General features: G+C 36.7%; 2 protein-coding genes across 2 annotated transcripts; both read left to right on the top strand.

Annotated features, from left to right (window-relative positions):
* The first annotated feature begins 86 nt into the window (after positions 1 to 86).
* On the top strand, positions 87 to 23575 carry LOC106136123 (poly(A) RNA polymerase gld-2 homolog B). The gene is made up of 8 exons (XM_060948408.1): positions 87 to 453; positions 527 to 846; positions 9327 to 9521; positions 10238 to 10356; positions 11627 to 11804; positions 12498 to 12629; positions 19439 to 19567; positions 19989 to 23575. The coding sequence occupies exons 2-8, from the start codon at positions 543 to 545 to the stop codon at positions 20372 to 20374; spliced, it is 1443 nt and encodes a 480-aa protein (XP_060804391.1). The 5' UTR covers positions 87 to 453; positions 527 to 542; the 3' UTR covers positions 20375 to 23575.
* LOC106133519 (uncharacterized) lies at positions 860 to 9231 on the top strand. Its single transcript, XM_013333275.2, has 2 exons — positions 860 to 3150; positions 3792 to 9231. Exons 1-2 carry the CDS (start codon positions 3136 to 3138, stop codon positions 5877 to 5879), a joined length of 2103 nt encoding a protein of 700 aa, XP_013188729.2. The 5' UTR covers positions 860 to 3135; the 3' UTR covers positions 5880 to 9231.
* Positions 23576 to 24099: the final 524 nt, after the last annotated feature.

The raw sequence follows: 24099 nt of genomic DNA, 5'->3' as shown, positions 1-24099 counted from the left end.
GCATAATACTGGTTACTTTTAGAACACTCAAAATTTGAACAAAAAAAAGTAAAATCACGTGGACGTTTCATGGTGGATTGCCGTCAGATGTCGCTACAGGTATATCCAAAAAGTCATGGCGGATTTTTCAGTGGACTTTTACCAATTTGCAGTGATATTTTGTGGGTAGAACTATTATTACCGGCGTAGAATTAATTTTTAGCTCGTTCTATTAGTAAATTGGTAAAATAGCGACACGAGTCACATTGAAGCCACTGGCCTGTTTCGCAAATAATAATTACACTGCTAAGACGTCAGGACTTCGATAGATTGACTCGTCTCGAATTTCGGGAGTCCAAGATAAATAGATTTTATACGTCGCTCCATATTGTAATTAATTTGCTACGCCTACGATGACACAGTAGCCGGTGGGAGGCGTAAGACCGCCATCACAAATAACGTTTTAAAAAACAGGTTTGTGGATTTATTTTCTGATGTTACATGATAAAAGTTTTCTTTGGAGTAATAAATATGTGTTTGTCGACAGATAAGTGGATATAAAAATGAATGAGGGAGCGCCGGTAATGTATCACTCGAACGGGGGTTTCGGAGGCCCTGCGCCAGTTTATATGGTAGCAAATGGAGAGAGGCAACGGCATTTCGCCCTGGAGGCATTGCAGGCTTCTACAGGGTCAGGAGGTCGAGGCGGTGGTTCGCCGGCCCATCAGCAGGGCACGCCGCGACGCTGGCAACAGCGCCGGGACCGGCCGCACGGCAACAAGACAGAAAACACAGCATTTGGATATGATTCTGATGACTCAAGTTTATCAAGCAATGCCTCGGGCTCAAACAAATCTGGAGAGAAAGGTATGTCCTTGTTTTTTCCTCTGTTTATATGCTAATCAAAGCTTCTAATATACTTTCCCACATTTGACTAGTGATAATACTTGTTTTACATGCATACATAAACTCACGCCTTTTTCCTGGAGGGGTAGGCAGAGACTATCATTCCACCTGCCATGATCCCTGCATACTTCATAACTCTCTTCATGCAAGCTCAACAGTTTCGGGTACTCTTGACCTGACCTTTTCCAGGAAGTCTATAATTTGATCAAGGTATTTTTGTCTAGGCCTTCCCATACCAACCTTTCCATTCCCATTCTTCTTGTATATTTACTTAGTCAACCTGCTTTTGTTCTCATCCTTTCTGGCTTTAAAAGGTTAAAAATAACTTTTATGTGTGGACTCTGGTGGTATTAGGCATGGCCTACATTTATTGTTTGGTGAAAATATTTTCTTAACAGAATGTATTCAAACTTTTTATTTACAAAGCCTACCTACATGTTTTTTTTATGAATATCAATTTGATTGTTTACTGGTATTATTTGAATTAATGTTTGCTATCTACCCTCAAGTTTGTATTTATTATTCGTTCAAAGTAGGATAACAACTCAGGAATTTTAAAAATAAATTTTCGAAATTACTTATCACTTATTGACATCAAATATTACTTTTTATTTTTTGAAGTGGAAGAAGCAATTCTTATAAGATTAGAGTAATAATCTTATAAAAATTACTTCTACCAATAGATCTACATAAGAACTATCAAGCTTTGACAAGGCTTATGTCCTATTTTTCCTCTCTCATTCTCTGAAATAATCTGACAATGTTTGAGTAGGCTGGTCTATATTAATTCAAGTTAAAATAAAAAAGAAACAAAACTATATAGGTTTATATTTTATTATTTTTTAGTATGAGCAAATAGAAGTGGTTATTAAGTTTATTTTATGTCTTGCCAGTTAGTTATACTTGACCAGATTTTAGTTCCTGCATTCATTTCATTTGTAAGATTTGAAAGGCCATCGGTCAAGCGTACTTCTAACCAATGAGCTTGTGTAAAAAGTTTAATTAATGTGGATGTAGCAAACAAAGCATGCAAGAATGTGGCAAGTGGAATGATGTAGTCTCTGCCTACCCCTCCTGAAAGAGGTCTGGTGTAAGTTTCATTTTATTTTCTTTATTTTGAGAGTATGAATATATATAGGTGAGGTAAGTAAGGTAAAAGGCGACTATGTTATAAGCTTATTAACTTGGGAGTCTTCTTTTATGTGATGGGCTAGCAACCTGTCACTATTTGTATCTCCAGTCAATTTATAAGCCTAACAGCTGAACATAGCCTGTCAGTCTTTCAAGACTGCAGGCTCTGTCTACCCCGCAAGGCATAAGAACGTGATTATATAAATGATGAATGAATGTATAGGTGAGTGGAACAAGTGATAATTGTCATCTGCACGAGTCTTCAAAGAATGTGATAATTGTATTACACACTACAATTTTTCACACCTTGACTTTAAGGATAGAACGAAGTAACCAATTTGATACACACATAGGCACGTCTATTTATATCCCTTGCAGGGTATTCAGTCTTGAAAAGACTCAATGGCCATATTCAACTAGCTTTGGCTAAATTGAGATTAAAATAGCGAAAGGTTACTAGTCCTACAAAAAGAATCCTAAGTTTTTTAGTCTTTTCGTTAGTTGTATATTACTGTTGATTATTGAGAAAAAATTGAGAGAGATACGGTAAAATATTTTGTGATGATGATGTACTGGAAAAATGCTTGACAGTTAGGTGGCTAGCATTGTGTATAAAGGCAGTGGTAACATTCAGTAAAAATCTGAATTGTATTAATTATTACAACATCCCTTCTTACATTATAAATAAAGAAAAAGTAACTTTTAGTCTGTCTGTTACGCTTTCACACCTAAACCATTTGGTACAGAGATGAGTTGACTCTGAGAAAGAACATAGGCTACTTTTTATTGCGAAATGAAAAAGAGCTAATGAAAGATTGTCGATAAACTTTTACGGCAAATGAAGTCGCGGGCAACAGCTAGTACCGTGAAATACGCCAACTTTGCCTTCTAGGAAAACTTTGCCCAAAACAACGTTTTTAAAGAATATTACTATTTAAAAAAAAAGTAACAAAATATCGGCAACATTTATCATATTTGTAGAAAATAGACTTTAGATGTGGCAACACAGAATAGTGTGTGCGCTCCTATCTTCACTCAGTCACCTGTCAGCATTTGTACAGAACGGAGTGTATTTTTGTGGGCCAATTATAGCAAAAGTTTGAGAGTGAATTATTTATCATGGTGAAATCACAGGTATGTTTTATATATTGTATTTTGTGTAAAACCATACACTGAGTGTTTTGATGCTATTATCGTTAATTTAGCTTGCATACAATAAAAGTTATGACGCTGGGCAAAGTTATCTAGTAAAGTTCCGCCACGTGATTGCCAACATTGCCCATTGCCGAAAAACGTCTAGGGTTGGCACTTTTTATTTATTGCCGACTACAAATAAAGGAGATTTGACATCATCTGAAAACTATTAGTCGAAAGAAAATAAATGTTTTTTGATTGAACTAGGTATAGTCTAACAGCATAAAGGTAATTTTAGCTAGCACGCATCGTCCGTCTATGCATAAATAATGTCCACGCTCCCTAGATTAACGTCGTAACATCCACACAATCCTGGTAACATGTGGCTTAGAGTACATTTGTTGTAATACAATGTCAATAATTTAACACTCTCATAATTCAGGGATTACATACTAAACAACTCATAATAATAATTGATCTTAAGCCCAACAATTTCACATAACAATTGTTTTTCCAAAAATATGACTTGATTTCTGTTTCTTGTTGTATGAATTCCTTGTACAAAAAAAAAAATCTAAAAAAGACTTTAAATGTTTTTATTTATAGGTATTTCAATAATTTGTATTGTTGTCATATTGCAGAAAAACAAACATAAGTCACGTATACGACAAAGAAAGCCAAGACGTAAACTTGGATCTAGATTATACAAAAATTACTCTAACGAAATGTTAATGCTCGCTTGTGAAGCCGTTCAGTCGGGTCAAGTATCTTCTCGAGACGCTGAAAAGCAATTTGGTATCCCAAGGCGAACCATACTCAACAAACTGAAAAATCTACATACAAAGTCAGTTGGACATCCAACAAAATTGACATCAGAGGAGGAGGTCAAAATTGTAAAAGTTTTACAAGCGGCCAGCAATTTCGGCTCGCCACTTACGAAACTCGATTTAAAACTATTGGTCCGTAATTACTTGGAAAAGAACTCAAAGGATCATATTTTCAAAAACAAGATTCCAGGTGATGCATGGGTCCAGAGCTTTTTGGCAAGGCATGCTGATGAATTGACTTTGAGAGCTACTCAAAATATTTCAAAAGCAAGAGCTGAAAAAGGAGCTCAAGAAATAATTGATTACTTTAATAATTTAAGTGTGACACTGAAAGATATACCAGCTCAAAATATAATAAATTTCGACGAAACTAATCTATCCGATGACCCTGGCTCTTCCGTTGGCATTTTCCGAAGAGGGGTAAAATATCCGGAAAGAATAGTAAATTCTACCAAAGGAAACATATCTCTTATGTTTACGGCCACTGCAAGCGGGCGGTGCCTTCCTTTATATGTTGTTTATAAAGCAACTAATTTGTATTCAGAATGGATTAATGGAGGACCACCAGGGACCCGATATAACTGTACCAAGTCAGGGTGGTTTGACAGCGTAATGTTTGAGAATTATTTTGAAACTATTATTCTACCATGGGCAACTGAAACTGCCGGGACAAAGGTTGTCATATGCGATAATTTATCCAGCCACTTAAGTATTAAGGTAGTTGAGTTATGTGAACAGCATGACATCAAGTTCGTTTTTATCCCCCCAAGATCAACACATCTCACCCAACCCCTTGATGTCGCATTTTTTGGGCCTTTGAAAAAATGCTGGCGTAAAGTTTTATATCAATACAAGCTCAAAAATCCAACTCAAACCACACTTAACAAGAAACATTTCCCGAAATTGCTTTCTGAATTAATAGAATCGATTCGCATGTCGGAAAAATCAAACATTATTAGTGGCTTTAGGGCATCGGGAATATATCCACTAAATCCACAAGAAGTCCTTAAGAAGATCCCACAAATGGAAATCCAGTCGTCTTCGTATGGAATTGATCAAGTTCTGGTAGATTATTTAAAAGAAACTAGATCTCCAAAGCCTTTTCAAGTACAAAGGAGTAAAAAAGTTAATTGCGAGCCGGGAAAATCAGTGACCGCTTCCGATTTAAATGTTGATTCTAGGTATAAGAAAATAAAAAATAAATCAGCTAAGATGGCAAATGAAAAAAAAAGAAATGATGAATCTTTTTACTTGGACGAACAAACTGGTCTTTTCATATCAGAATCTACTCTTTTTTCAAATAATGATACCAATTATGATCAAGACTACAACTTGGAAGAGGCTTTCGGTATCCCTCTATATCAGCATAATTCTATACCTGAAAGTTTAAGCAAACAATGTATCACAATTATTAATTTCTACATGAGTCAATCATTCCGTATTAAAACTAAAACATTTGCACCCACTAATGACTTACATTTTAAATCTCCCATAGGTAGTTTCACAAACACAATGATTGTACGAAAAGACAATGACAGTTCCGTTCAAAATACTGATCCAGCCAAGAAAAATAAAATAATCATACTTTCCGATGTCCTACTTAAACCAGGATCAGCATCAGCGACTAATGTTTGTTATTTAAATGAAGCTTCTGGTAAGACTGAAAATATACCGTTTACATCTATGAACAAAAATGATTTACCAGAATGCCTGCAAGTGAAAAAAAAGAAACAAGTGAAGAAAATGAAGACAATAAATAAAGAAAAAGAGAAAAATATAAAGAGAGGAGTCAGAAATAAGATAAAAGGAAAAATTACAGCTCAAAAAAATAGTAGAACAAAAAAAGGAATAAAAGATTTGATAGTGATTCCAGCTCAATATCTACGGGTAATGAAGTTATAACAGCTGACACAGATGATTCTGATTACGAAACAATAAATGATTATTACATAGCGGAATGCTTGCGGGAACAAGAAGAAAAGGAAAATATTGATGATTCAAATACCATCCCTTTTGGATTACATGATATTGAATATTTTTCTGAAAATCAAGAAAGAATTAAAAAATACGACTGGGTTATAGTTCGATTTGCAACAAAAAAAAGTTTAAAACACTATGTAGGTCAGGTATTGTCCACTAATGGTATAAATCCTACAGTAAAATTTTTAAGAAAAGTTAAAGAATCAAAGTCCATCTCAGGAACGACCTTTACTTACCCAATAGTGGATGATATTAGCACCATACAACATACTGAAGATATTATAGCGGTTTTATCCGAACCAAAGATAACTCGACGTGGTCAAATTGTATTTAATGTCGATTTCAGTAGTTTTAACATACAATAGTAGTTCACTCGTTAAACCGTTATAGTTAAGCCTTATATAACTTACGTATGTTCAATTCAGTAACTGTGATTTGATTAAGACTGCTACATTTTCCAAAGAATAATTATATAACTTTAAGAAACACTCTCCTATATTTTATTATAATGTTAAAATAGTTCTAACCGAGCCAAAGTCATGACTAAATTTAATTCAAACTAAATAGTATTTAGATTTTTAAAATTATTTTGAATAAAAATGTTTTGTTGAACGTTGTTACTGATTCGAGTTGAGTTGTTATAAGATAATCAGATTTTAGACCAGTTATATTACTGTTTGATCTCAATCATGTTACTTCGAATTTTTCTAATTTTGCTTATTTAACAATTAAGCATACTTTCTTTTTTTTCCACAAGATATTTTAAGTTTTGTTTTTTGATAAACAGACATTCGTACTTAATTATCTCTAGGGATACGTACCTACTTGTTTTTTTTTTTGTTAATTAATATAAGCTTTGATTATAGGACAACCTTCACTGATCTGAACTGACCTATTGATGTTTTTAATTATTAAATTTAACATACCTACTATGTACTAAATATATGTGTTGCAAGTAGGTTGTCTTAAAATGTATGTAGTTTTTTTTTTACATTTTACCATTTCTGATAACAGACAAATGACGATCAAAAGTATGAAGCCTACAGAATATGTAAACGTTCAAAGGCTTTATTTATACTTTTGATCGGAGTGTCATTTGTCTATTAGCTAAAACGCGTAAAATGTAAAAAAAATAAATATAATGTTTAGGCAATCCACTTGCATTGTACCTATATTTAGTATTGGATTTAAATTAATATTAAAAAGTCACCCATTAACCAGTTCAGTGACGGGTCTCTTTTACTCTGATCTCTAACTCGTTAATTTTCTCGTTGATCTCAATTATGTTAAGTATAATTATTTTCTATTTTTTGCTAGTTGCTAGTGTAACTAATAAGTATCTTTTTTAAAATCTCCTTATATTTTGTAAAATGATAAACATTTCATTGGTCACAGCTTTTAAAAGTTTAATTATGTCAAGTTGTAGTGGTGTCTCACTATTAACATGTTTTTAATTGTTCTGAAGACTAATAAACAGTTTAGTTCCTTAAAAAGTGTATTTTCTTACTAACCTATCAAAAGATTTAGTGCTAATCATTATTAAAAAAAGGATTGTACCGAAAGTTGACAACCCTAGCTCTTTTAAATTGCTTCATGACGTTTGTATAAAGGAAAGAAAAAAATACTGAGTAACATTGCCCACTCATTTTAAAACAAGTATATGTATGATATCGTTTTACTTTTTGGATTAGTGGCCTTTATTGCCAATATACTTTATTTGGTTCTTATGTTATTCTCTTAAGGTCTATATTTTCGCTAAAAATAAGGGTGGGCAATGTTGGCTAAAACCCCAGATAACATTATCCATCGCCGAAATCGGAAATATGTTAGAAAATACTTACCTGCTGTGTTATTTTGTTACGCTAATGCATGAACATGATCTCAGTGTTGCCACAGATACAACAATATATCTGGGGTACCATACAAAAAAATGGCAAAAATCTATTTTTTCTTCAAAAACTGGGCAATGTTGGCGTATTTCACGGTAAGTAATTTTTGTTTGATCTGCATTGAAAATAAATTAATATAAACAAATTGCTATCTAAATTAAAGATAATAATGATGCGGCGTCGTATATCTATTCTTTTTCTGTTAAATGATCATAAATAGCTCTGCTATTGTATTTATTGCCAACTAGAATTTAAGGTTGATCCTTTCACGTTTTCCTCGTGGACCAACTTAAATGAACAACTAATTGTTACATGTATGAACACATGACATCACAGGCACGGCATCGTATTCGCGATCATAAAATTCTCGACACATTAATAGCCAAAAAAATTACGTAGACGTTTGTAATACCAACAACGACGTGTGACGATATATGATTTGATCATGAAGTATTTTCTGCGAATGCTGAATTCTTTAAAGCATTTTAAAAACTCACACCACTTTTTAATTTAGCCATGATACACACATGTTTACATCACACAATCGTGATGATGCACATTTAAAATAGTAGGTAATGCACCACACTGTTTTTATTTAACCGTCGTTCATTTGTTTAAAGCCAGCACTTGGGAATTCAATAAGGATTGAGGCAATGAAATTTAATCTTCTTAACAATTGAGTGTTTTACCTTTCAGTCTTTTCGACACTGTCGGTTCAGCCTACCTTGTAAGGGGACATAAAAAGGAATGTCATAAATTTATATTGAAGAATATCAAAAAGTAACAAAATTAAATTGTCATTTTTTCCCCCGCTTTGACGTTAGCTACATAAGTGTAAGTTTTAGGAACATGTTTAATTCATTTTCACATCTTAAAACTCGATAATTGTTAGGTAATAATGGGTACATTACACATGTGATGTCACTGTGATGCAGAGTCTGACGCACTTGCGTACCTATGCGATAAAAGGCGAAGTAATAACTATGTCGTTTTTGAGCTTAACGTAACCAATTATCATCTCGTATGAGGTCATTAATTCTTTTGTTTTCATTTAATAGTGACTGGTTTATTTTTGGGCTACGCTTTATTAGGAATTTCTGTAAATAATTTCTCAGCGAATACCTACGACATAACTATATTTACCTATGTCAAGTAGAGACATCGGAACTTGAACGTTTTTCCATGGATTGTGTATTTTTATGGGATCATGAAGTTGATGATAATTCTTATCTCAAATTGTAAGAAAACTTATACCTTCCCTTCAAATAAAGCTTCACATGAAAATATGTATATTATGACTCTGTTGTGTTTCTTGTCAAGAGTGTTGGCATAATTTGACCAAGTTAAATCTCGTCGTGCTTACCATCAGGCAGATTGGCGTCAAACCCAACATTACCTACGTTGCGTATGACGTCAATCTGCCTTAATAAAATAATCCAATTAAAAAAAAACAACGAAAAATCAGTTCCCTAACTTGCAGGGGAAGGTACCTCCCGCAGTTCAGAGCGCAGTAGCGCCAGTACGCCCAGCGGCCACCAGGGGAACTATTCCCGCGAGTGGAGACCGCGCCACCGCCGCGATCAGCCGGCCAGACATCGTCGGCTGGCACCCGACCGGTACATCAGCTCGGCGTACGCCTTCCAGGTCAAGTTTACGCCTGATGACCTGCTCACTGGTTAGTATGACTGTGTCTTAAGACAGGGAACTGCTGGAGAGAGTGTACACCGCCGAGATCAGCCGGCCAGACATCGTCGGCTGGCACCCGACCGGTACATCAGCTCGGCGTACGCCTTCCAGGTCAAGTTTACGCCGGATGACCTGCTCACTGGTTAGTATGACTGTGTCTTAAGACAGGGAACTGCTGGAGAGAGTGGACACGGCCGCGATCAGCCGGCCAGACATCAGATTTATACATCAGCACGTGGTTCGCCTTCTAGGTCAAGTCATATAATCACGTGTATATCCCTGGCGGGGTAGACCCAACAGTCCTGAAAGGCCACATTAGCTGTATGGCTTAATGATGGAATTGAGATTCAAATAGTGGCTAACCCATCGCCTACAAGAAGAATTACAAGTTTATAAACCTTTCCCTTAGTCGTCTATTACGACATCCATTAGAAAGATATGGATTGGTTGTTCTTGAGTACCGAAAATATACCGGTAAAGTTTTTTTAAGTATTTATTTAATTAAATTAATACCAACTTATTACATGATTAACTTATTGATTCTAATACAATTTGGGGTGTAGATGATACATACATACATATGATCACGGCTATATCCCTAGCGGGGTAGACAGAGCCACTAGTCTTAAAAAGATTGATAGGCCACGCTCAGCTGTTTGACTTAGTGATAGAATTGAGATACAAATTGAAATTGTTTATGCCCAGGATCGAAGTTCGACACGCTGTCGCAAGAGATGTGGGACAAGTTCATTAAGTCACAGCAAACAGAGGAGACGTTCAGGAAAAAGATGACCCTCTGGAGATATCTGTACATCAATATCAAGGTGAGAACTTTGTTATATATAGATATATAATCTCAACTTTACCACATATTATACAGTATTTGACGAAATATTCGTATTGAAATCAATAGTTTTATACTTATTCACATTTTTTAATGTAGACAATGTGCATTCGTCCACGATTTAGATTTAAGAGATCTATATTTGTAAATTGACGTCCGATGAAAATGCTACAGTGTAGTTTGTTCCGCCGCTTTTTCTACACGTACGCTTTGGAAGCGGTTGTTGATATAATTAGATTTAAGTGTTGTGACGTCAAAAAGTGATACCTTGTATCCAATTTTGAAAATGTAAATCTATTCTATTCTTCTACATACCTATAGGTACCATGTAGATTGAATATAGAATAGGATAGATTTATTTTTAAAATTGGATACAAGGTATCACTTATTGACGTCACATAACTTAAATCTAATTATAACTACTACCGCTTCCAATGCGCATGTGTAGAAGAAGCGGCGGAACAAACTACACTGCAGCAATACAATTAAGTCTTGATAACTTTTGTTGAGAACCGCCTCCAATCGATATCCTTCTTTTTTAAAGTCAGTTAAATTTCTAAAACATTTTTCACTGTCCATCATTGTTTGTGGTACACACATGCACATTGCACATTCACATTGTTTATTACTGTTAATTTATGTATGTGTCCAACAAATGTATTGTGATAGTGAATAAAGCTTTTATCTATCTAGATACATACATACATATGGTCACGTCAATACCCCTTGCGGGGTAGACAGACCCAACAGTCTTGAAAAGACTGAATGGCTATTTGGCTTAATGATATAATTGAGATTCAAATAGAGACAGGTTGCTAACCCATCGCCTAAAAAAGAATCCCAAGTTTGTGAGCCCGTCCTTTAGTCGCCTTTTACGACATCCATGGGAAAGAGATGGATGATGGTCCTATTCTTTTTTGTATTGGTGCCGGGAACCACACGGCACTATCAGACTACACACTATCTAGATAGATAGATAAAAGCTTTAATCTACGTATCTATCTAATTCTAATTCAATTCTATCATCAAGCCAAATAGCTGAACGTGGCCATTCAGTCCTTTCAAGACTGTTGGCTCTTGTCCTCCCCGCAAGGGATATAGACGTGACCATATGTATGTATGTATGTATCTAGAAAGATAAAAGCTTTCAAATCAAATCAAATCATCTTTATTGTGTTTATTCACTATCACAATACATTTGTTGTACACATATGTATGTATGTATGTATCTATCTAATTGTGTTTCACAGCGGATATTCCCCCGCTACTCGCTGTACGTGGTGGGTTCCACCATGTCGGGGTTCGCACTGGACTCGTCCGATATGGACCTGTGTCTGTACGTGCGGCCGCTGGACAACGTGGAGCCGCGTGCGCATGCGCTGCTACACCTCAACTACATACTCAGCTATATACGGAGTTTTGATCCCAGTGAGTACCTATACATACAACATACAAATATCTTATATCTAAAATTCTCGTGTCACAATGTTTGTCTCCGTACTCCTCCGAAACGGCTTTACCGATTTTAACCAAATTTTGCATGCATATTCAGTATACTTACCGTCTGAGAATCGGTTAACATCTATTTTTCATACCCCTAAGTGTTAGGGTTGTCCACCCTTAACAAATTTAGAAATTATTTAAAAATTATTAATATGGCAAAACAACGTTTGCCGGGACAGCTAGTATATATATAATCACGTCTGTATCCTTTGCGGGGTAGACGGAGCCAACAGTCTTGAAAATACTGATAGGCCACGTTCAGCTGTTTGGCTTAATGATAGAATTGAGATTTAAATAGTGGCAGGTTGCCAGCCCATCGCCTAAAAGAAGAATCCCAATATTATAAGCCTATCCCTTAGTCGTCTTTTACGACATCCATGGAAATGAGAACCACACGGCACCTGTTATTTAATTTTGCTTATTCTACTCGTGGCTATAACTGTTACAGTCAATATAAATTTTTTTGTGTACAAATAACATACAGCCAAAATTACTTAGACTAAGAAGTTTTACGCAATCATGCTGCACATTAAATACATACATACATAAAATCACGCCTCTTTCCCATTAAATAATGATGTTAATTCTTTTTTTATTTTATGCTATGCGTGATTACAGATGCAGAGCTGATCCAGGCGAAGGTTCCGATTCTGAAGTTCCGCGACCCCCGTCACGGGCTCCAAGTAGACCTCAACTGTAACAACGTGGTCGGTGTCAAGAATACCAGCCTTCTCAACACATTCTCCAGAAGTAAGTTACATACATACCATATGATCACGTCTATATCCCTTGCGGGGTAGACAGAGCCGACAGTCTTGAAAAGACTGATATAGGCCACGTTCAGCTGTTTGGCTTTATGATGGAATTGAGATTCAAATAGTGATAGGTTGCTAGCCTATCGCCTAAAAGAAGAATCCCAAGTTTGTAAGCCTATCCCTTAGTCGCCTTTTATGACATCTGTCCAAATTAGTAATCCTAGTTTGTATTTTTTCTATATTTAATGTGTCCGTGGACTCTGTCCACCCCGTAGGAAATTGAGACGTTGTTTAGTGAGCATTTATGTGATACAAGTGTCCATCTATTTTAGATAATTATTTTTAGTTTAATTCTCATAGTTAATGTGTGGTTACATAGATGGCTCTGTTCAATATTAGAACGCGATATGGTTTCTTGCATTGTGTCTAATATAAGGTCAAAGAAAGTTCCGAGTAAATGAGTTTAGCAGCAGTGGTGGTTTGTTTTATTCGACGTGCAACCGTAGCGACATCTGGTGCCGAAACCCGGGAAGAAGTGAAAAAATCTTGAAGACAGTGTAGTGTCTAAGTGTAGTGAGCAGTGTTCGGAACTTGTAAATTTTTCCAAAAAGTTATCATGGACTTAGAATAATTCTATCGAGATTGGACTTGTAAAATATTTCGCAAATTTTGTCATTTAGAAAAAAATTGACTTTGTCATCATGGAGGCCCTTTTACTGAAGCAAGATGATATTTACGAGAGATTATTTAAAGCATATTCTACGTACAGAAAATCACCCAAGGAGCGCATATCCGTATCATATATTGAGTCCAAAATGGAAAATTTAGAAAAACTGTTTAGCAACTTTGACAACATTCATTTTCAAATTGTATCAAATGTTAATAAAGAGAAGAGAGAACAGTTAGAATATTTTAACAAAGATATGTATGGAAGATTTGAGGAAACATATACAGATTACAAGACGAGAATGAAGGACGATTTAAGGAAATTCAATACGTCAGCTCCTGGAAAATCGTGTTCAGAGAAAATGGAGGTGAAGTGTGAAGCGAAGTTGCCGCAGATTCAGTTACCGAAATTTTCTGGATCCTACGAAGAATGGCAGGCATTTTATGACATGTTTCAATCTTTGATTCATCAGAATAGTAACTTAAGTGCGGTGCAGAAGCTACATTACCTAAAGAGTAGTTTGTCTGGGGAACCTGAAAATTTGTTAAAGAACTTGTCAACTACAGATATCAATTATGAAGAAGCGTGGAAACAGTTGACACGGCGATATAATAATAAGCGATTTAATTGTAATGAAATCCTTAAGCGCTTGTTTTCTCAGAGAAATTTGTCAATTGAGTCTGCATCCTCGATCAAACAGTTACTTGATACGACTTCAGCCTGCTTGAAATCACTTCAGAATATGAGTATAAATATTGATTCTTGGGATCCAATGATAAACCATTTGGTGGTTTCGAAACTTGATACGGAGTCACGCAAGCTTTGGGAGTTACAGATTAGTCAAACTGAGTCAGAAGATTTGCCAAATTGGAGTCAGCTTGTTAAGTTTTTGGAGATGCGTTTCCGTACCCTTGAGATGATTGATACTGGTGGTAAACAAAAACCTACTTTCAACAGTCCTACGAACAAAGTCGCACCTAAGCAAAAGTCATTTCATGCAACAGTCCAAGAAGAGAAAAAGATGATTGCATGTGTAATGTGTCCGAACCATCACTTGCTTTATGTATGCCCACAATTTTTGAGCCAGTCTCCTCAAGAGAGATCAGAGTTTGTACAATCCAAGAGACTGTGTTTCAATTGCTTTTCATCGAATCATTCTGTAAAGAATTGTCGTCAGCCTACGAGTTGTCGCCGATGTGGGCGCAGACATCACACCCTGCTGCATTTTGACCGGAGTCAATTACCAGAGTCATCCCCGGCTACCACAAGTGCTGAGAATCCCGTGCCGGCGGAACCAAGTGCATCAGGCACTCAAACGGAGACAAGAGTTACATCCCACTTTGTGCAAGGAAGAGATAGTGAAGTTTTATTAGCTACCGCTAGAGTTAAGGCTGTAACATGTAACGGATTGTCTAAGGTTTTGCGTGCTCTGATCGACCAAGGGTCAGAAGCTTCATTTGTAACTGAGGCTACTGTCCAATCTTTAGGCCTTAAGAAAAAACCTGTGAATGGTCTTATATCTGGTGTAGGAGAGGGAGAAACGCGAACAAAAGGTATGGTTTCTTTAGAGCTAGAGTCCCTTCATAATCCCGAGTTTTCTATTAAAGTAGATGCCTTTGTTTTGAGTAGTCTTACGTCTTTCCTTCCTACAAATAAGACTTATATTAAAGATTGGCCTGAGTTTGAGTCGTTGTCCCTTGCCGACCCTTATTATGGGTCACCTGAGAAAATTGATCTTCTATTGGGAGTTGAAGTTCATAGCGAGATTATTGTGAATGGCTTGTTAAAACATCCAAATAAACGAGGTCCTATTGCTCAAAATACGCAATTTGGATGGGTTTTGACAGGTCGTGTCAGTAGTGGTATTTCTTCATCTAAGCGATTGATTTCTCTTCATATTAGAGTTAAAGAGGATGAATTTTTACAAAAGTTTTGGGAAATAGAGAGAGAGCCCGATTCTTTAGTTAAGAAAATGAGTAGAGAAGAAATTAAATGCGAAGAGATTTATGAAAGTAGTACAGAGAGAAATGAGAATGGCCGTTATAAGGTACGTCTTCCATTCAGAGATCCAGATCCAGATTGCTTTTACGGTCAGTCAAAGAACATAGCACTTCGTAGATTAAATTTTTTGGAGAAGAAGTTAAGTAGAAATCCTTTTTTATATCAGGAGTATAGAAACGTTTTGCAGGATTACATTGATCAAAATCATATGGAAGAGATCACAGATGTGGAAGAAATAAATAATGAACGAGTTGTTTATCTTCCCCATCATGCCGTTGTTAGACTAGACAAGGAAACAAGCAAAGTAAGAGTAGTTTTTGACGCGTCGTGTAAAGGGACTAATAATGTCTCTCTCAACGACTGCCTGTTAGTGGGTCCAAAACTTCAACAGGATTTACGTCATATTCTCATGAGGTGGAGACGTCATCCGTTCTGTCTAGTTGCTGACCTTGTGCAAATGTACAGACAGATCCTTGTGCATAAAAAGGACACCGATTGTCAGAGGATTTTATGGAGATCTGAACCAAACCAGCCTTTAAAACATTATAGAATGTTGAGACTTACTTTTGGGACGGCGTGTGCTCCATATTTGGCAGTGAAGTCATTGCACCAGTTAGCCAAAGATGAGTATGATAGAAACCCTTTAGCAGCATCTATTACTTTAACAGATTTTTATATGGATGATCTTTTAAGTGGATCAGAAACTGAGAGTGACATTATAAAAATTTACGAGCAAATGAATGAGTTAATGGGTGCTGGAGGATTTTGTCTGAGAAAATGGTGCAGTAACAGTGAGAAATTGTTGAATCACATCAGTGAACACAGGGGATCTGAACAACATTTGATATTGAAGTCAGATAGTGCTGTCAAAATTCTAGGTATTTGTTGGAATAAGAATACAGATAATTTTGAGTACACTTATTTGTTGCCAGATGATGGAGAATCTCAAGAGAATGTCACCAAAAGAAAGGTTTCATCAGAGATTGCAAGGCTGTATGATCCGTTAGGATGGATCTCACCTGTGATAGTCAAGGCTAAGATTTTTATCCAGAAACTCTGGAAATGTGGATTGGAGTGGGATCAAGTTTTGACGTCTGAACTATTGCTAGAGTGGAACTCGTACAGAAAAGATTTGCTAAATGTGAAGGATATCGTGATTCCTCGATGGCTAAATTCAAGAAGAGAGGATTATGTTGAGTTGCATGTCTTTGTTGATGCATCGCAAGCTGCTTATGCTGCTGTAGTATTTTTGAGAACCAAGGATAAGTCCAATAATATTCATGTGAATATTGTAACTGCAAAAACTAAGGTTGCACCTGTAGAAAAGGAGATATCTATTCCACGAATGGAGTTATGTGCCGCAGTTCTTGGTGCTAAATTAGTGTATGAAGTCTCCCAGATATTGCAAATTCCTAAAGAGCAAATCTTCGCGTGGTCTGATTCAATGGTTGTACTAGCCTGGTTAAGAGGAGATCCGAGCCGTTGGACGACATTTGTAAGCAACCGAGTATCAGAAATTCTAACTATCTTGGATTTCTCTCAGTGGAATCACGTGAGAACTGATTTTAATCCTGCAGATTGTGGGTCGAGAGGCATGTCATGTTCAGAGTTAATGTCATATCAATTGTGGTGGCGTGGACCTGATTTTCTTCACCATGATGAAATTCATCTTACAAATGAGAGTTTTGAAACAGTTCAAGAGCAAAGATCTGTTAAAACCTTAACTGCTGTAGTTAAAAGGACAGAAGTATTTATTTGGACCAGATTTTCAAATTTACAAAGAGCGTTGAGAGTTCTATCGTTTTGCAAAAGATTCTTAAATTTAAAACTTCCAGAGAACCAAAGAGAGATGAGTAGAATTGTTACAAAGAAAGAAATTAATGAAGTAATGGACCTTTGTATACGAGAAACTCAAAACTTTTATTACGAAGAAGAGCTAAAGCAGTTAAGGTCCCAGGGCCAGGTGTCAAAAAAGAGTCAGCTGCACACTCTTAGTCCATTTATCGATGAGAAAGGTATTCTGAGAGTAGGCGGGCGCATAAAGTTCTCCGAGGCAGATTTTAATAAACAGCATCCTGTAATTATGCCTGGTGAAAGTCATTTCACTAAGTTATTAGTATTAGATGCTCATGAACGTACATTACATGGTGGGCCGCAAATAATGTTGAACCTTTTAAGATCTAAATTTTGGATTGTACGAGGTAGAGATCAGGTCAAGAAATGCTATAGAGAGTGTATGACATGTCTTCGTTATTCTCGGCAAAACAATAATCAGTTTATGGGCCAGTTACCAAAAGCAAGAGTGACTCCTACTCGACCTTTCAAAAGTGCTGGAGTGGATTTTACTGGTCATATCAATGTTAGATTTTCTCCTGGACGAGGATCCAAAAGTTATAAAGGATATATTTGTGTCTTTATTTGTATGGTTACAAAGGCCATACATCTTGAAGCTGTTTCAGATTTAACCGCCCAAGGTTTTATTGCCGCCTTTAAGAGGTTTGTGTCTAGAAGAGGTCACTGCCAGGATCTTTATAGTGATAACGGAACCAACTTTGTTGGTGCAGACAAGGAGTTAAAAGACATGTCTCAAAAGGCTACAGCTCAGCTTCCGTTTGAATTCCGTCAATTACTTTCCAAGGAAGGAACCACGTGGCACTTTATTCCTCCTCAGGCACCTAATTTTGGAGGACTTTGGGAGGCAGGAGTGCGGTCTACAAAGTCCCACTTGAAAAGGGTTATAGGGGACTCAACTCTTACGTTCGAAGAGTTATCTACTGTGTTAACCCAGATAGAAGCATGTCTTAATTCACGTCCTTTGTACTGTTTGAGTGATAATCCAAATGATCCATTACCGCTTACGCCTGGTCATTTCTTAGTAGGCGAACCTCTTGTCGTAATACCAGATGAAGATCATTCAACGGTTAATATTTCAGGGCTTCAAAGGTGGAAGCTTACTCAAAAAATGGTAACGGACTTTTGGAAGCGTTGGTCTGATGAATATTTGATAACCTTAAATCAGAGATATAAATGGTTTACTAAAAAGTCTGAGCCCGAAATCGATGATATTGTTATAGTGAGGGATCAAAATTTACCGCCATCTAAATGGTTATTAGGAAAAATTTTAGATAAACATCCAGGCAAAGACATGATAACTAGAGTTGTTACTATCAAAACAAAAAATGGTATTTTTAAACGCCCATGTAACAAATTATGTTTCTTACCTAAAGACGTTAATGTATCTCAAGCAAATTAATTAGAGTTGAGGTTAAAGTTCTATTGTATACATGAATGTATTAAGTTTAAAGTTATTTAGTATCTTTTGTTACGGTGGGCGGATTCTATATGTTTGTATTATTTTATTTTTGGGTCGTAAAAGAACAAGTTCTTTGGTGGGCGGAATGTCCAAATTAGTAATCCTAGTTTGTATTTTTTCTATATTTAATGTGTCCGTGGACTCTGTCCACCCCGTAGGAAATTGAGACGTTGTTTAGTGAGCATTTATGTGATACAAGTGTCCATCTATTTTAGATAATTATTTTTAGTTTAATTCTCATAGTTAATGTGTGGTTACATAGATGGCTCTGTTCAATATTAGAACGCGATATGGTTTCTTGCATTGTGTCTAATATAAGGTCAAAGAAAGTTCCGAGTAAATGAGTTTAGCAGCAGTGGTGGTTTGTTTTATTCGACGTGCAACCGTAGCGACAACATCCATGGGAACGAGATGGAGTGGTCCTATTCTTTTTTTTATTTGTGCCGGGAACCACACAGCACTAAGTTGTTTATTTATTTATTTAAAACTATTGCAAATAAAAAAATGTACAAAAGGCGGACTTAATGCCGTTTGGCATTCTCAATCAGTCTACCAGCTTACCAAAAAGAAAAACTTCTGAGCCTAAGGGGAACGTCCTTGTGAAAGGTCAGGTCGAGAGTACTTATGAGATTGCATGAAGAATTATGAATGGGGAAGAATGCTCTGCAAAATGCTGCAGTGCTGCAGTAGTCACGTCTATATTTCTTGAAAGATTGTCTCAGTTTTTTCGGGCCTTATTTTCTACATTTGCGCTTTGGAAGCGATAGTAGACTCGATTTTAAGTTGTTCTAACCCTTGTTTGTGCCTGGTGTCGTGCCCGCAGTGGACTGGCGCGTGCGGCCGCTGGTGGCGCTGAGCAAGCTGTGGGCGCGCGCGCACCGCATCAACGACGCGCGCGCGCGCACGCTCTCCTCCTACGCGCTCACGCTCATGGTCATCCACTTCCTGCAGTGTGAGTCGCCATACATTCTTACGTTCTTATTCGACTACACATTCAAATATTTCTTTTTTCAAGATGTAAGGTTTCTTACTCTATACGTAAATTATATATGTATATAGTAAAGGTTTTTTTATTTTTTATCTATTATTGAATTAATGCTTGTAGTAGTGTAAAAAAAAACAATTTCTTGATTTTTAGCTTCGAGCGACGCTATAAATGTAATGTATTTTCTCGTCCACATTTCTAAGATCTAAATTTGGATAATTGTGAAGTTGATGTTATACTGCACTTTGGAAGCAGTAGTCGACTTAAGTTTTAAGTAATTAATTTGACGTCAACCAATGTTGTGGAACCAAAAGCTATGACACTGAGTGATGTTTGAAATTTAATAAAAAAAAAATTAACTTGAAAAAATGATACAAATTTTGCACAGGCGGCACCAGCCCGGCGATCCTGCCGCGCGGCGCGGAGGTGGGCGAGTGCGGCGAGTGGGCGGAGTGGGGCTGCGCGCGCGCCGCCAACCGCGCGTCGCTGGGCGAGCTGTTCGTGCAGCTGCTGCGCTACTACGCCGAGTTCCCGTTCGAGCGCGCGTGCGCGTCCGTGCGCGCCGGCGCGCGCCTGCCGCTGGCCGAGTGCCGCGCGCGCGCCGAGCCGCACCAGTGGAAGCTGCTCAGCGTCGAGGAGCCCTTCGACCTCTCCAACACGGCGCGCTCCGTCTACGACCCTGAGACCTTCAGCAAGATAGTGACCGCCTTCAAGGACAGCCACCGCCGCCTCGCCGCCGGCCTCCGCCTCGCCGACGCCTGGCCCGAGCGATGACGCGCGAGTGAACTGTGAACGGTCCACATTCCATAGTGCCATATTGTTGAGTGATTTCTATTTTGTAGTGTTATTTATTGCGGCGATTCGAGTGCACTTTTGTTTAGCGCTTCCAATGTGATCCGATGGTTTCTCGGTGTGATTTGTTTGCGAGAAACCGATGTTCCGCGGCTCGTTTGCCACGCGCCATTTAATGTCGTAGGTGATTTTGGATTTCATTGCAAATGATTTCGATTTTATCTACCATTTTACAGAAGGAAATTTTTCGCTTTATACAAAGTATAAAGATGTAAAAATCGTGGTGTATCGGACCGCCGGGACGTTATTCGGCACATGAGCACGACAATGCGCGTTCATTCCAGCTTCCCAGTGGATAAATTAAACACAGTGATAACTGTAATTGCAGTCAAGCGGTCGGCACTCGTGTTGCATGTTATATATTTGCTGCCAAAACGTTACCAAAAACGCTAAAATTAAGACTGAGTCATTTCGCTAGAACTCCACTAAAGAATTTCCTCCGCTGTATTGAACGCAGTATTAGAAGCTTATCTGGTATGAGTTCTAGAAATTTAACACTTACTTCTTGCATCACACTTAAGCTTGGAAAATATTAATAAACTTGACTAAATCACCCTGTAAAAAAATGTTGCCAGTTTTTCCAATTTTTTATTTGTAAAGTTATATTTTCAATATCAATGGTACCACAATCAGACATATTTACTTTTGAACAAGCGTTAAGTTACAGCGAGGGATTGTAGATAATATCATGTCGTACTCATGACTTTATTTATGGCTAGTCACGAATCGTCTGACCCTATAAAGAGAGGGTTCCTTATATCGTGTGGTTGAAGGCTAAGACAATATGTGAGAAATCGTATTCTTTGAGTGACTCGCGTTGTTGACAGGCCGTTTTTAATGTTATATTGTTTGTTATAAGTTATTTAAATAATATATATTGTACATAGTAAGAATGAAAGTTACCAAAAAAAACATAAATATTGGAATGTTTTAAGGTCCTCTTTTTTATGTAAATAGTATGTTGTGAGAGGGTAATTGACAAAAAAATATTATTATTATATATACAGTTGAGGTTGTTAGGCGCAGGCAGCCGCGGTTTATGGGTCGGAGTTATTCGGGTGTGGGGCTAAATTCACGGCTTCAAACGCATTTTAACGAAAGACTCGTACGCCAGGACCAAAGATATGGATTCCAATTCGGAATGTTAAATGCAATAAATTCTTACAAATACCAACTTACTACATACATACAGAAACAAATTGCGAATTTATTACTGTATATATGTGGAGCTATGGTTTTCATGAATTTATTGTGTTAGATAATCCGAATGTTTTCTTATGTTTGATTCCAGCATAAATATAATATACCCTGTGCATAAAGTAACATGTTAATATCATTTATGGACATCATTACTTTATGGACAGGGCCAAGTTAAAAAAACAGTTTTAATGCGTTTTATGCCGTAAGCAATTTAGAAGAAAATATGCCTTATAGAGCTCTGTTATTAGACTGAATAAGGCATATATTCCTCTAAATATCCCCAGGACACGCAGGCCTGTTGTTGTTTTCCTAATTATAAAAAGTACATTAAGGTGCTATTAGAGTAATTTGCTCCAAATCCGCAAGTGCTATTCAAGATTCAGTGGTGCTAAAGTATTATGTTGCCTTAACGAGCGCTTGCCGGCTTCGGGGGCGGCGCGGGGCGCCAAATGTTAGCATATCTTTATATTTAACGGAGATTGTAAAAAATGTTATATTCGCCTCGTGTCGCCTATTGTTATCGTATAGACACATATATAAAAATAACAATCATTTTAAACTCTGAATGAAATAATTAACCGAATTTAAAAAAAAAAAAAAACATGTCTTTTTTCGTTATTTTAACTCATGAATTTCTAATTTTACACAAGCTAAATCTGCCATTTAAACATCATTAGAATAACTTCTATAATAACATTATTTGGCGGATCGATTTATATGTTTGGTTTTCTGTTAAAATCGCAATGAACTTGGCAATACTTAACGTTAGAGGGGGTCATTAGTTTACACATCTATCCGTCACTACCCCGCACCCGTTTACAACTGAATGTTAGTCGAAATGATGCGCGGCATGACGCGACAGATACATTGTTATTTTATATAAATATATTTTTTTTAAATTTGCTGAATCGCTCGGAACTTTTGTCACGTGTGGTATCCGTTCGATATTTTGTGTTAAACGCTTGTCGAACGAAAATCAAACGCTTCGATAATTTTGAATGAATCATAATATAAAAATGTCCCCCACTGACTTGTGGAAGTCTGTCCGCCGGCATCCGATCCTCCGCGGCGTCGCAGCTCGCTCGCCCGCCGTTTTTATAAGCCTATGTATAAGTTTTATATCAATTTTACATAAGAGGCACTTGCCGCGCTCGAATAATAAAAAGTACAATAAATAATTTTAAAATGTGCTATAAATATATATTTAAGAAAACTGATTATAGTTAACGATGCAAAGTGTCTCAAAAACTGTTTAATTTTTGAAAAAAGTTACAAAATCCTCGAAACCAATACAAAAAAAATGATAATAAAAAAATAAAAAAAATCTATAAAAAATATTTAAAAAATCCCAAAAAAAAATACACAAAACAAAAATAAAATTCTGAAAAAATCTTTTTACTTTGACTTATCTAAGGTCAGATTTATCGCATGTTTTGACACTTTTCGGGGCGTCCATCTGCCCCGCGCATGTTCATAAGCTGTTTCACGTTCAATGTAAAAGTGTTCACACTTGGAAATAATTTTTAATAGTGGAAATATCCCAAATGTGAACATTTTCACGCTGCCGAGAAACTTATCCCGCCGCTAATATTTGGACCATTTTGGAAGCCCGTCCTGCCCTCATGCTTATGAACTGAGAGGGCTGTCCTACTGTTCTATTCGTCTCCGATTTCTCTCTAGAGCATTCTCGTAATTTTCCATTCGCAAAGCGATCGATCTAATAGTAGTGGTGAATGTTGACATAGAATTTTTCTTTGCCACCGCTATTTTAAATGAAAAAATTTTTGGTCTTGATTGGACAATTTAAGTCTTAAAAAGCTCGTTTTGGAAGACATTAGAAACGAATTCGAGCATAAACAGCGACCAGTAACAATAAAGCACCTCGTAATTTAACGCCCACAAATACTAAATACTTAGTCAAAAATCTTACTTAACCTTATTTATACTAATAATTCCGAACGCCTTGAGAACTGGTCCGCTATTTGTTTTAATTGGTGCTATTTGGATTTATTTTCAAAATTAATGAGTTGTTTGAATTAACAATGTGTTAAATGAATTGGCCGACTCACTGAGGAGTGATTTTAATTCGATACAGGTATTAATAAAATCTTGTTAAGTAATATTTGTAACGCACCAAAATCACTCTTCTATTGGATCTGCAATTTCATACCAAGTTCCTTTACCTACGTGGCATTTATTTAAAGTAACTGTCTATCGTTTCAATTTGGACACTTGACATAGGTACTAATAGGCCAGTGAAGATAAAAAAAAAATATATGATCACAACTAACCCTGTATTATCTTTTATTTTTTTTTACTTGCCTTAAAAAATATTATTGCCAATTGATCTGAATTGGAAACACCCAAATTCACAAAGGTATTCTAAATGAAAACGCCATAATCATAATCTAAATTATACGTGCAGTTTGAAATCTCACACATATTAT

The sequence above is a fragment of the Amyelois transitella genome, chromosome 16, assembly GCF_032362555.1.
Source record: "Amyelois transitella isolate CPQ chromosome 16, ilAmyTran1.1, whole genome shotgun sequence".
Lineage (NCBI taxonomy): Eukaryota > Metazoa > Arthropoda > Insecta > Lepidoptera > Pyralidae > Amyelois > Amyelois transitella.
This window is presented reverse-complemented; position numbering and strand designations above follow the sequence as displayed.

Coding starts and splice junctions, on each gene's coding strand:
- LOC106136123 (XM_060948408.1), top strand. CDS start 543: ATGAATGAGGGAGCGCCGGTAATGTATCACTCGAACGGGGGTTTCGGA. Junction 847..9,326: donor AAACAAATCTGGAGAGAAAG/GTATGTCCTTGT, acceptor CCTAACTTGCAG/GGGAAGGTACCTCCCGCAGT. Junction 10,357..11,626: donor ATCTGTACATCAATATCAAG/GTGAGAACTTTG, acceptor TGTGTTTCACAG/CGGATATTCCCCCGCTACTC.